Here is a 13,976-nt window from a genome sequence, read left to right on the forward strand (position 1 = left end):
GAGCTAATTGAGGTAGGAAGAAGGCAGGAAGTGATGTAATTTCATGTGCAGATAAATGATGATGAGAAATGCAGTGGTGTCACTTCCTGTGCAGATGGATAATAGAACATTAAGTCCTCTTGCTTTGCTTCTCCTTTTAAAGACAGTTTTGGCAGGATGCCTATGATGTTGTTTCCTGTGCAGAAGGGTGACAGGAAATTTAGTGGTGTCACTTCATGTGCAGATGGATGAAGGGGGATAAAGAAAAGAAAGATTGAAAGTGCTCCTCGCACATTAGGTACTTAATCTATGATGTAAGGTTTAAATTAATTTGCAGGTAACTTGGTTTGGCAGTAAAGGACTGCTTTAAAGGAGGTGGCAAGATGGATGAGGAGATACAGCATAGCACTTGTATCACAGATGCAATAACAATTAACTTTCCAACCAGAGTTTTTATTTTTAACATAAAATGGCAGCAATTTAATTAGGTGGCAGTTATATAGATGGGTGCTCAGTAAAAATAGAAGCTAAACAATAAAACAAAAAAAATCAACAAAGGCAACAAAATATCCCAAACGAAATTGCATTACAAAATCTAGGAATCCATGCTACACAATATATACCATCTGCAATACATAGTTGATAATGGATACTGTACTATTTGTTATTATTTTAATACTGCAATGGATTGCCATTCTTCCATCAAAAATGGTACTTTGCAATACGTAGATCTCGATCACTAGGACCTGAACATGCAGTTTAAATAATGCAGCCTTGTCTCCTGATTCAGTGTTAGGTTTGCAGGTAACCTGAACCTCGGATGTCTCACAATACTAAGATGCTAAATATTTTGGTGTAATAGCCCTGCTAGAGTACAGATTTTATCACAAAAGGGGACAGACAGGGGTATTACCCACAGGGAAGTTGGAGAGTGTGGACACAAACAAGAATAGGCAGAACATGTCTGAACCTCTTTGAACTTATAGACTTGACTAATGTCAAACTGAGGCTATTAATGGACTTTTACAACCCCAAGAATCTTTGTGAATATTCTAGTTTGTAAAAAAATAATAATAATAATAATAATAAACTGAAAGAGACCTTGTTTACCATGCAGATCATAGGTGTGTATATTCAATCCAGTGACCAGTTTACCATGTCGCTGGATTACATATATGTAGCGGGCCAAGGGCATTAAAAAAAAGTATGGGAACTGTGATGCTGCATGCAGTGGGGGCGGGGTCAATGAGTGTGGGGATGGGGTCAAAGGTGTTGCTAAAAAAAAATATATATATATTCTCCTTCAGGTAGTTACATAAATAATAACTCGCGGAAGAGTTGTTCATCAGTGGCATGTGCACTAGTGTATATTATGAAACCTCTATTCATTAATGCACTGAGAGTTCTGTGTGTAACCAGAAAGCCAAAGAATGAAATCTTGGTTGGTGCAATGGAGAATTGTGGCTTGTGTGTTGTTAGTGCTATGAGGGCCCGGCCTGTGACAGGAAGCTCTGACAAAATGTAAGTCATTATGTTAAACTTTCATTACATGGATTATAAGACAGATTGCTACCAAATGTGCAGAAAGGTTTCAGATAAAATGATGCATCCAAAATATAGGTTTTAGTAATACACAGACTGCAGGTGAGGATGTATTTTTCAACTGCCCTGAAAAGCACACACTGCACTGCTCAGCTGGTATCTCCCTTGCACTACCAATCGAAAAGGATTACCTGCTCCCAGTCCCTCTTTACATTTGCAGATTAACCAGTTGTGCGCATCTGCATTTCTTTAGGCAAGGAGGCACCCTGTCAGGGAGGCTTGCTTATTGTTAAGCTGCCTGTCACTCCCTCAGTCTCACAGTAAAGGAGACTCCCTGATAAAACTTACTGACGCATTTGCACGATTAGAGTTTACCATACCGGGACGGTTGTCTTTTAAAAAGAAGTAGTAAGTAAGACTTCATAAATTGATAAAGTGGGGGCACATCATGCCCCTCCGATCCTACCCATGTTGACCACTGCATGTATTACACTGCACCCAAAAAAAACTGTACAAATGTTCTCATCAGCCAGGACCTTGATAGAAAACAAATATAACTATGAATAAAGATGGTATTAGAGTTTCATGTTTTTTTTTGGGGGGGGGGGGTTTATGTGTGTCTTTGGCAGCAAACTCCTTGCACATCCTTCTGATTTTTAAGAGCAAGTTGCTTGGCAGGAGGAGGTACCCGGTTGACTATGCATGATTACTTTGAGTGGAATTCGGGTGATGTATGACTATTGGCTCAACATTTAGCTATGGCGGGTTCCTCTACTGGGTGAAGGTCTGGTTTAGTGACCGTATTGTGTGTGGGCTGTTGAATTTGTCTCGCTGGTTAGGATTTCTGGGTGCGTTGGTGGAGTTAAGTATGCTCTTTCTCCTAATATTTTAGTGTTACTTCAGCTGATACTGTCAGATTGGCCAAGTTGTGGGGTTTCAGCCTCTTTGATCGTTCTGCTTGGCGACCTTTGGGATTTGAATTTACCTAAACCAGATGTCCTAGCATTAGGGTGCTGTTCTTTTGAATTTGAGATCTGTAATTGTTTGAGGGTACTCCACTCAAGATCCTCATTTTGTCTTTGAGGATTAATGTTTGATGACTGTTTATCCTTAGCTCTTTCATCCACAGTTCTGCTTCCTGTACTCCGATTACTACCCTCTGTGAATTAAGTCAGCTGTTGTTACTGTACTAAAAACAAGTGAATCCCATCCATCCATTACCCCATCCTGCAATATCTTTTCTTCTCCAAAGCCCTGGAAATGCTTGTCTTCGACTGTTTGACCTTGTGTCTCACCTCTCAAAACCCATTTGATGCCACATAGTCAAATCTCTAAATCCTCCCCTCCGCCGAACCCACCTCCTCTCGTATTGCTAATTTCATTACCTTTGCTCACCCTGCTGTCTCTTCATTAACTGGCACAGCTTTAGCTGGTTGGTGGATCTCTTTCAGTATTTCAGATTGAACATTCTCTGTGCCACGGTGCACATCACTGTTACTCCCAGCTCCCTTGCTAGTTTCTCTCTCTATGTTACATCTCAGGACAGCATTCCTCGTGTGGTTTCTTTTATCACCTACATGCAGATAATGCTCAAATCATCTGTCTTTTCCAATTTTTACTGCTGCCCTTTGAACTAAAGTATCCTACTGCCATTCTGGATGGCTCTTTTTTGCTGAACTAATCTGAAACTGAAATGATCTATTTTGCTTGTAAGCCTGCAGCTACTTGTAATATACATTAAAGACCTCCCCGGCATGCACATTCTGACACCATCAGTTAGATAACGTGATGTACTGTAAACCTTACGATGCATCTGGAGTCCTTCATGACAGCTGGATCTATGGTGCTTCATCTGGCGGTGGTGCTTTACCTTGCTGCCTTTGCACACTGCCTTGCACCTCTCAGTTTTCTTGAGCAGCAGCACGGCCTGGATGTGAGGCAGAACTCCTCCCTGAGAGATAATGACTCTGCCCAACAGCTTGTTGAGCTCCCAGTGAGTGTGGATAGCGAACTGCAGGTGCCAGGGGATGATGAGGATCTTCTTCATGTCCCGGGCTGCGTTACCAGCCAGCTTAAAGATCTCAACAATCAGGCACTCGAAGACCGTAGCCAGATAGACTGGAGCAACAGCAACGACCTGCTCAGAGTAGCTTCCCTTACAAAATATCCTGTGCACATGGCCCACAAGGAACTAAAGTCCAGCGTGAGAAGAGCAGGTTTGGACTTAGCGCTTGCCTTCCCTCTTTGCTTTCCACGTCCAGAAATAGCAAGCAGCTGCAAAAATTCTGACAGATCAAAATAAATCAATGGCTTGATTCTAACTACTGAACTTTCTGAAATCTGCCCTCATGTCTGTGTGCCAAAAACACCTGCTACTTGTTATACAGAACAATTCCCTAACAATTTAGGTGAATCCTTGTCAGGAATTTACCTTCCTGCAACCTTCACTTGGCAAATTATATAATCTTCTAGCCACTGCCAAACCTTCTTGCGCAATGTCAAAGTATCAGTCTTTCAAGTTGCTTGGACATCTTCACTAGAGGTCACTCCACACTGACTTCTCTCCATCCTCACTCTCGCCAATTTTGACATTGCTGTAGAAACTCTCATTTCATTCTAGAAGAAACGATCATCACATCCTTCATCACAATCCCATTTTTCAGCCTCCTGTTCCCTCGCTGTGTCCATACGTCATACCCCTCAAAATGTTTTATGTAACATCTTGTAATGTAACTATGCCCTGTGACTCATGTTGCTATGTACCGCATTTCGTTCCGAAATGCCCTTTCTACTTTTGTTGATCATATAAATAAAATAAACGCACTGCATCTCTGGTGCTGTTAGTCGTAGTGTTTTTACAGATTGTATTGGCTTTAGAAAAGGCTTCCATCTCTTATCATATCCGTTCTTTACCACAAAGAATGTATTTCAGCCAATGACAGGGGCCTCTGACTAGTGGAATCAGTAATTATCTTGCAGTTGCACAAATGTTATTTTCACTAGCGTAAAAAATATTTCAACTGGCAGGAAAGTGTGAGATTACACTATTCACAAATAGGTGTCGGGCATTATTCCTGCAGGATAGGATAGCAGCTACTAGGTTCTTGCCACCTTTAAGAAACCATTTACCTCTGACCAGCCGAATTAGACATAGGGCGCTCTGCCCCACTCCACTGCGAGCTGCTCTGGGCTCAAAAAACGGTCGCAAACGCTCATTGCACTATTTATCATATGGCCTCTGATGTATAATCATTGCCAAGCAGCTTAACCTGGAGAACTCTTTTTTAAGTGGTCTCTCGCTCTTTCTCTCTCTCTCGCTCTAGGTAGACATATGGCAAAAAATGCTGAAATATATGTCGGGCCAGGGAGCTAAAAAGTTCGTACACTGGAGGTATTTTGATCCTGGACCACGTTAAAGTCTATTAAAAAAGATTGGGAGAGATATAGCTTAGTTGAGAGCAGTGATGGAGTTGATTGGGTGAGTTAGGACTTTTGACAAAAGTAGAGATAGGATGCCAAGGCGCAATAGGTATAATTCGTTTTTTTTAAATGTGGTGTTTGAGTTTTGCTATTTGTTGTGGACCATAACACAAATTTAAAACACATTGAATCAAGCTGGTTAAACAGTAGCACATAGAAAGGGCCACATATACAGACACATTTTATTAATTGTATAACTCTTAATAGAGAGACTGCTAAAGCCCACTGTCCTAGCGTTCCTCTCTAGCATCTGTCTGCAAGTCAAAGACTTGGATTTCAGAGACCGTTGCTGTATTTTATAGAAATAAGCGGATTTTTTTCCTGCCCCTTTTCAGATGCACATTTCCCTCTCAGATTTTTTTTATCAACTTTATTTACATTTTAAGTTCAACAAGACCATTACATTTAAATATCACGTTCTAAATGTAACAGAAAACTAATGCCACTAGATCACAGGCTGAAATTCGGTGTTTATTTCTCAGTCATTCAGTCTGGTCAACATGCATCATGCTACTTGGTCTGTTTCTCACGAGTCTTACCCTTAGGGAGAATTCCCCTTACCAACCTCTTTTTCAAATATTTCAACTTGTGTTTTCAATAGGCAATAATGTTATTTCAGGAAGAGAAAACCTAAACATTTTAAGAGGCTGTGCAGATTTGTGGCGAGGACACTTAACTTGCTTCCATCAGGGCATATGTTTGGTAGAATAGAGGTATTTGTTATTCTTTCAATATTTGTCCAGTTTTTCTCTGATCAATTTACTATGAGACTTGCTAAATCAGAGTGCATATGTTTTGGAGTTTTTAGACCTTGCAGCTACCTTCAACACCCAATTAGAGGTCCTATTTTGCCAACTTTCCCCACACTTTCCGCTCATTCCAATTGACTATCCTCTAACCCTCAACCAAAGGCAATTGGCCGAGACACCACAAGCCACACACTTACCTCCAACGCCCCATTTCAGTCATAAATCACAAGCTTTATGCCTTGATCTTCATATCAAAGTTTGAGGTCCAACCTATGATGTGCATCCTCGTTTCATATATTCTTTTAGTGTTGGATATGTTTGGACATTTCAAGGATCTCTACCATACTGCCTTTTAACTGCTAGTCACCAAAACCATAAAACCCTTCACTTTTGTCATGATGTGATATATTAACTAGTCCTTGTTGTCATACATCTGTAATTGGCATTGGATGACCTATTTGCACTTTGGGATGGCTCTTCAGTGTCTTCTGAAGTGGACTAGGTCGATGATTGTCCGGGGTCTGAATACTGTTGGAGTTGGATGTTTATAGTGTAAAACGTAACTCCATTGTTGAGAACATACCTTTAAATTCAAAGTGCTATAGTGAACCATGAAATATGACAACAATATATGGTGAGTATGCACAATGGCTTCTACTTTACTCTGCATTTAATTTTTCTCTTGGTAGAAATCACCAGTACTTAACACTGGAGAAGAGCAAACCCAAAATCCATACACAGAACTCCTGGTGCTGAAAAGTCATCACGACATAGTGCGTTTTCTAGTGAAAATAGACGAATACAGGTAAGAATACTAAAGAGGTTTTGGTGCTAGTTACCACTCCAATATCTAGTAGCTTATCATTGTATGCCATTCTGATATTTTATGTGATACGTCAAGAGAACTTTGTATTAAATGGAAGTATGTTAGCACAACTGTTAGACTGTCATTTGCAGTGTGTGCCATGAATCCTACCTGCACATTCTGACCTTCCATGTGTACTCTTACCCTTTTCTTTACAAGTCTGTATCTTGAATTCTGTTGAATCTGCCTCCTACTGAAACTGTTGAGCAAGTCCTAGGTGGAACACCAGGTGTAGGTGTGGATCAGTCTGAGGCATGCAGCTGCAGGGATTACCAAGTAATCCAAAAGGGAGGATGCTGCGAATCCATAGTAACCAGTGTACAAAATATAAATGATCTACGGTGGAAACTAGACCTCGCAATCCTCCTTAACTCTATGAATTGACATGGACAAGCAGTCCAGACTTTACTCAATGCAAGTGTTGTTGAGCGAATCTTGGTGCAGTCAACACATTTATTATAGTCACAATAAAGTATTAATGTCCAGCCAGGGCTGTGTGTTACAGGATTCATTTAATAATATCCTGTAATATGTCAAATACATTTACTGTGTAAATAGGAATCAGACAATAGAAAGTAGGCAAAAAAAATGCACACTTGGATCACAGTAATCAAACAATGAAACTGGTAATCCTGCCATAACAGTAATCTCTAAGGTTGACCATCTTATTCTAGGTCATAACGTACATTGTTTCCAGTCCTGACTTGTTAACCCAGAAATCCATGATTTTGTTTAGCTTAGTCTTATTAGTTCATTGGAAGCAAAAAAAAAGGCCATAACGTCCAGAATGCCTTCTGTGATCATACAAATGTCCAATATTGGAAACAGTGATGATAATTGCCTGGAGGACGGTGGTTATCCTAGTAACCTCATGTAAAACTGGTAATCAGGTAAAACGGTTTACAGTAGCACTATACAGCAATAAAACCAAGACCACTGGCTAAACTCACAATATAAAATACACAAGAGGTGATACGAGGATGCTTGTAATATGTCTAACCACTGGTAATTGCTTTGAGTAGCATTCTAACCCATTGTTCTTTTGCCCACCATGCCACCTCCGGTTAGACTCAGCCATATGCAAATTAAGCAACCCACTGTTTTTTGATAATTAAACAATTTGCGATCTGTTAAAATCCAGTAGCCTGTGTGTCCGAAATTAACATCTGGGGTGTGTGGACTTTAATAAAATATCTACTTGCCTGTGGGACAGATTGCTGTGTAAATCTGCTTGAACTGTAACAAAATCTATTTGTCCCTTAAAGCCATGTAGTGCAGCGCCAAACCATGACAGCAATCTCATTTAACAAGGGCTCTGATAATAGCCTCTTTGATTAGGCCAGGGTTCATACAATAGAAAGGTTTGAATACAAGCAAATCCCTTATTTTACCAACTTTCCACAGATGTACATACTGAGGCTGTAGGTAGCAGTAATCAATAGTTCAAGGTTTGGATTACCCAGTTGAGTCTGTTCAAACCTACAAACTTGCATGTTTATTGTTTTCCATACGGAGAAAGCCTGGACATTTTTTCCTGACAGTTGGGGTGGGGAGGGTGGGAAGTAATTGGAGGGAAAGTGAACTTGTAAATGCTCAACAGATTTTCTAGGCGTACATATTTGCTTGAGCTAAAATGTAGTTAAAAATATTTTCTAGAAATACCATTTCTGGGCCTACTTCTATAAATTCATGGTAATTCATGAGTTGTAAATCTACACTAATGAAAATACATATACTATTGGTGCACTTTTTGTGACTTCCTTTAAGAACTGAGCCCCTAATTAGGTATGGTATTAACCAAGACCTTTTGTTTTTATTACAATCCTGTGTGTGTCTCTCTCTCTCTCTGTCTATTGGCTGGCTTCACTATGAGTGACAGCATTGTGCTCTTTCACAGGGAGCATTTTGGCACACAAGGTAGTTTTATTCAGTGCCAGGAACTAATGTGGCAATGTCTGCTGTTTGAGACCAAAAATATTTTTGCTTTTGCCAATGTTTGTGATAATAGGGAGGGCCCGGCAGCTCCAACAACAATAAAGTTTTACAAAAATCATGTTAAAACAAGACACGTATTGACAAAACCAAAAGGTTGACCACCAATGTCAAACCTACTGACTTTGACAATGCTTGTTTATTTTTATGTTTACCATAACCTTGTTGAAATTGGTTACACTGATTTTTCCATTATGAATATATTTTTTAGAAATACCAGCATTCATCAATACATTTCACTAAGTGATGCTTCAAATAAATGGTACCTAACATTTCACAGCAGCTTAGCAAAAAGTTTTTTTTCCCTCATTGCATTTTTTAAATGAACGTTTTGATATTGAAATCAAAGAATACTCAATATTTCTTTCAAGCTTCTGCAAATATTTTCATCGAATCAGAGAGCATTCTGTGAGCATTATACGTAGCATCATATTGTTCAACTTTGCAAATGTGTGTACTCATTTTTGCACTGGAACTACTATCAGTAGTGCTGTCTGAGCTTACTACATTTCCTTAGCGTGCATTCACCCTAATAACAAAGCCTTTTCATTAATGGCTCATAAATGCAAGTTCTAACAGCGTTAACATATGGACACAAATGTTACTTTTACTGTAGACATTGCCCTTCCTTAATCCATCATGTGGTACTGCAAACTGGTAGCAAAAGGGTTTGTGCTGCAGAGGGTTCGACCTACTTATCCCAAAGACAAAAGAAACATGAAAAATTGTTGTCCCTGACCCCAAACAATATGTCCTGGGCATCAGGCTGTACGATTTCCACACCCCAGATCTGCGATAATTATTGCCTATTATGAGCTCACCACATCAAATGGGGCATAACATCCAGATTTTGGTGCCTTTTCATTTTTTGATTGGTGTATGATGCAAAGTATTTGGTATGTGAAGTACCACACATACTGGAATTTCACAGGCCGCTCGTAATGAATTCTAACCACAGATTCAGAGTAGAAGGAAAACAGTCACATATCCCCTAAGACCTCATAAAAAACACAACCAAATGTGAATGAAAGAGTTGGAGAGAGCCTATTCCAGTTCTCCTTTTTACGTGTATACCGGGACTACCTCCACTGAGGTGAGCTACAGAAAGTTACTTTCCTCTTTCCTAGGGGGTCATTATTTTATGGAAGAGGATGCCTCCCACACCTAATAGTGTCATGCTTCATCATCAGCTCCTTCTCCCCACCCTGATAGGACAATGCTACCTGAGCGTTCTCAACGTCCAGGTAAATTCAGAGCAAGAGGGAGTTCTTAGATAAAACACCTACTGGATAACACTGGGATCCAGTTAAACTACTTTTTATACTGTGTAGTGCCTTGGCATTTCACCTTTATTTTTGGGGACCACATGTAATATTAAAAACAGAAAAATGATGGCTGTATGAGAATTATGACTCAAGCCACCTATTCTAAGACCAACATGTGTCTGCCCCTTTTCAAGCCCTAACAGGTCAGGGCCGTGGATCCCTACCTGTCCTTGCTGGCTACTCTACCCTGGATTCTAGGATTGCACAAGGAAAACCCAATGGCTGCAGGTCAGTCATACCTGAATAAAAGATGCAAAGCCACCCTAGAGGGACGATGGCCTTTATAGTCACACAAACTACAAAAGGCGCATCGAGCTGGAAACCTTCATACTCCCTGTGTGTAAAAACTTATTTTAAGATCTGTTTTACATCCCAACATGTAACTTATTAAGTAAACTGATGATAAATTGACTAATCGTTTGCCTTATTGAGCAATTAATAAGAGCAGCTGATGCTTGAGAACCTTGGTTGGTAAATGTTTAATCACTTCATGAATTTTCCCTCAACATGCTTTTATTATTTCAACTTTGTGACCTGCATATATATTCTCTTTGCTGTTCAGTCATTATAAACTAAGTAACTACAAGGAATGATCAAGTACATCCTTGAGCTGTTAAAAATATTTTCTGATTGTCTTGCTGTTGGACCTGACCCTTTTTGCAGGGTCATCCACAAACGTTTTACCTCCTTCCTTCTATATTTTCTGACCAGTTTCTGTTGGCTTTAGGACTCTGGACACTTTACCACTGCTAACCAGTGCTAAAGTGCATATGTTCTCTGTCTAAATTGTATTGGTGATTGGTTTATCCATGATTGGCATATTTGATTTACTAGTCCCTAGTAAAGTGTACTAGAGTTGCCCAGGGCTTGTAAATCAAATGCTGTTAGTGGGGCCGCAGCACTGATTGTGCCACCCACATGAGTAGCACTGTAAACATGTCTCAGACCTGCCACTGCAGTGTCTGTCTGTGCAGTTTTTCACTGTCAATTCGACCTGGCATGTGTGACCACTTGCCAGGCCTAAACCTTCCCTTTTACTACATATGTCACCCCTAAGTTAGGCCCTTGGTAGCCCCATGGGCAGGGTGCAGTATCTCTTAAAGATAGGACATGTACTGATGAGCTTTACATGTCCTGAAAGTAAAATACTATCCAATTTGGTTTTCACTATTGCAAGGCCTATCTCTCCTAGAGGTTAACATGGGGACTGCCTTTAATGTCTTTAAAGTGCAGGTTCCCATTGGGAGCAGATAGAGATCTGGAGTTTAGGGTCTCCGAACTCACAATTTAAAAATACATGTTTGGTAAAGTTGTTTTTTTAGATTGTCGGTTTGAAAATACCACTTTTTAGAAAGTGGCATTTTGTTGCTTAACCATTCTGTGCCTCTGCCTGCCTGTGGAATCCACTTCTGGGTCAGACTGACAGCTGGGATGTTTGAGAATTCCCTCTAGACAGTGATACAAATGGAGCTGATGAGTCACTTGTGCTAGAGTGGAAAGAGCTAGCACACCTGAAAGGGCTGTGCCTGTACTCACACAGTGCAGTCTCAAACCCCATGGTGTGTGTCTGGGGCCAGGCCTGGGCAAGGCAGGATCTTGTGAACAACATAGACTTTTAGAAGTTTGCCTACTTCAAAGACAGAAATGAGTATAAGTAGTGGAACCAAAACCCCATACTTTTAGAGTACTTGTAGATCAAGAGAAACCTCTGCCAAGGAGAAGAGTTGAAGAGCTGGAGGAGGAGTACTGCCCCTTTGCTGTGTGTGCTTTGCTGGGTTGGCCTTCAGTTGCTGCTCCTGCCTTAAAGGGAACAAAGACTGGACGTTGCTGTGTATCCTGCTTGTGAAGATTCTCCAAGGGCTTGGACTGAGCTTGCCCCCTGTTCTAAAGTCTCAGGGCCATCAAAGACTTCATCTGCCAGCACTTGGGCTCTCTTGCCGAGACCCCTACCCTGCCAAGTGGTGCCGCATCCAGTCCCTGGGCCCTAAAAAGGAGAGGCTGGTGAACCCAAGGAGAAAATCCACGCACTGTAGCCGAGCAGAAGAAAAATCGAGGCAGCCTTGCACCGTGGCTGAAAAATCGTTGCATCACCGGTAAAATCAACGCATCGCCAGCTCAGCGCAGATTCATCACTGCTGTGTGTCTGGATTTTCCACACATAGTCCCTAGGCATCGAAACTTGCAACATCACAGCACTGACCCCAGGCTGCTTGTCCGGAAATCGAAGCATCTCTTCCCTAAGAGGAAAGAATAGATGCATTGCTTGCCCGGTGGAGAAAGAATCGATGCACGGCCTAACTTGCGAGTAAAGAAATCGACACATTGCTTGCTTTTCCGACACACGCCAGCCCATGCAGCTTTATTTTTGACGCATACCAGGTACTTTGTGCTAAAACAACGCATCCATTGTTTTCCATGGACAAAGACTCTTTTTACTTTAAAACTTCATATCTTTGCGTGTGTATGTTGGATTTTTGTCCTTTTGGTCTTGTTTGATTTTGATAAATATTGGCTATTTTTCTAAAGTGGTGTGGAGTCCTTTTTGTGTTTTTGTTTCACTGTTACTGTGTGTGTACAAATACTTTACATATTGCCTCTTAGCTACGCCTGACTGCTTGTGCCAAGCTACCAAGGGGGTGGGCAGGGCTTATCCTACGTGTGTATCTCCCTACCCTGACTAGATTGAGGGTCCCTGCTTGGACAGAGTGCAAACTGACTGCCATCCGTTGCACAAGTCCTGCATAGACGGGTCTTGCAGCCTCTCCTCCTCATGATTGAAGCAGAAAAGTCAAAAATTAGGTGGTTAGGCCGCGGTTCAATTAATACAGTTTTTTAAGGATTCCAAGCCAATGAATAAGGAATAAATCAAAACGTGTATATGAAGGATGACACTATCACCATGCACAAGGTAGTTCCATTTACTGCCAGTGATTACTATGACAATATGGCCAAAAATATTTTCACTTTTATGCCAGCAACTTCTCCTAAAACATTTTGTAAAAAACTGTGACAAAACAGAACAAGCACTGACAAAGCCAAAGGGCTGGCAGCCAACAACAGATCTATTGGCTTTGTCAATGTTTTATTTAGATGGTACAGGTTTACAGGACAGCTTTCCTGACACCACACATTATCTAAAATCATTACATTTTAATCATATATTTGTATGAAGCTGAGCAGTGGTATGCATCTCGATGACCACCTTCAGTGGAACCTGGCCAGAGTCACACATCTGAACTCTCCCTGTAGGTTACTCCAGAGTTTTCCAAGGTTCTGAAGATGTGGCTTGATTTGAAATATTATGATTATGAGGTTATTTCACGTTTAAAAGCTTTTTCAAAAAGTGGAGAGAACCTACCGGTCATAGAAAAGGGTGTCTGGGAGCTGGCTTAGTGGTATCACTACCGGCACACAGAATAATAATTTGATTTGAAGTATTGACAGTTGAATGGGATTAGGTGCAGAATAAAGGAGTTACGGGATCCTTACCTGCCCCTCATGTATGCCTCATTTAGAATCCTCATAAGCCGTTTCATTTTTACAGGACAGAAAAAGAGGTCTTACTCACTAGACTTCAGATGCCCTGTCTGTTGCGAGATATATTGTTAGCTTACTGTGGACTTAGAGACCTACCGTTTGTTACCATTGGTTTGTTTCATTGTCCGTCTCATTTGCTTGCTTCTTATTCGTTAGCTTGTAAGGGCTTTCCTTCCTCTTCTTGTGTGTGGCCCTCCCCTGAAGCATGGAGACATTACTTGTGTTCTCCCAGTGCTCATTTTTCAAGTGCTACTTTTCTCCTTTTTGTTTAAGCACTCTACGAGAACACTTATAGTTGTCTCCCTGGTGTGCTTCTCTTTGCATCTCTGCACTGTATGTGCTTCTTCCCCACCGTTTCTTGGTGCTCACTCGTCTGTTTACTTCCTCTGCTCCACGTTCCTTCCTCTCCTTGTTAGATTGCTTTCTTCCCCGTACACTCAGTGTTGCTTCTCCTGCACCCGTGGTGCTGCCTCTCCCAAACCCCCATAATTATAATTGGAATTGCTT

The 13,976-nt window shown here is 41.0% G+C and overlaps 1 protein-coding gene across 2 annotated transcripts in view; it reads left to right on the forward strand.

The window, feature by feature from the left end:
• The window catches only part of WDR41 (WD repeat domain 41), a 404,073-nt gene that overhangs the window by 70,554 nt on the left and 319,543 nt on the right, over positions 1–13,976 (forward strand). For both annotated transcript variants that reach the window (XM_069223450.1, XM_069223458.1), the window contains exon 2: positions 6,440–6,555. In XM_069223450.1, coding sequence (XP_069079551.1) covers positions 6,440–6,555 — 116 coding nt within the window. The remainder of the gene's footprint in view (positions 1–6,439; positions 6,556–13,976) is intronic.

The sequence above is a fragment of the Pleurodeles waltl genome, chromosome 1_1, assembly GCF_031143425.1.
Source record: "Pleurodeles waltl isolate 20211129_DDA chromosome 1_1, aPleWal1.hap1.20221129, whole genome shotgun sequence".
NCBI lineage: Eukaryota > Metazoa > Chordata > Amphibia > Caudata > Salamandridae > Pleurodeles > Pleurodeles waltl.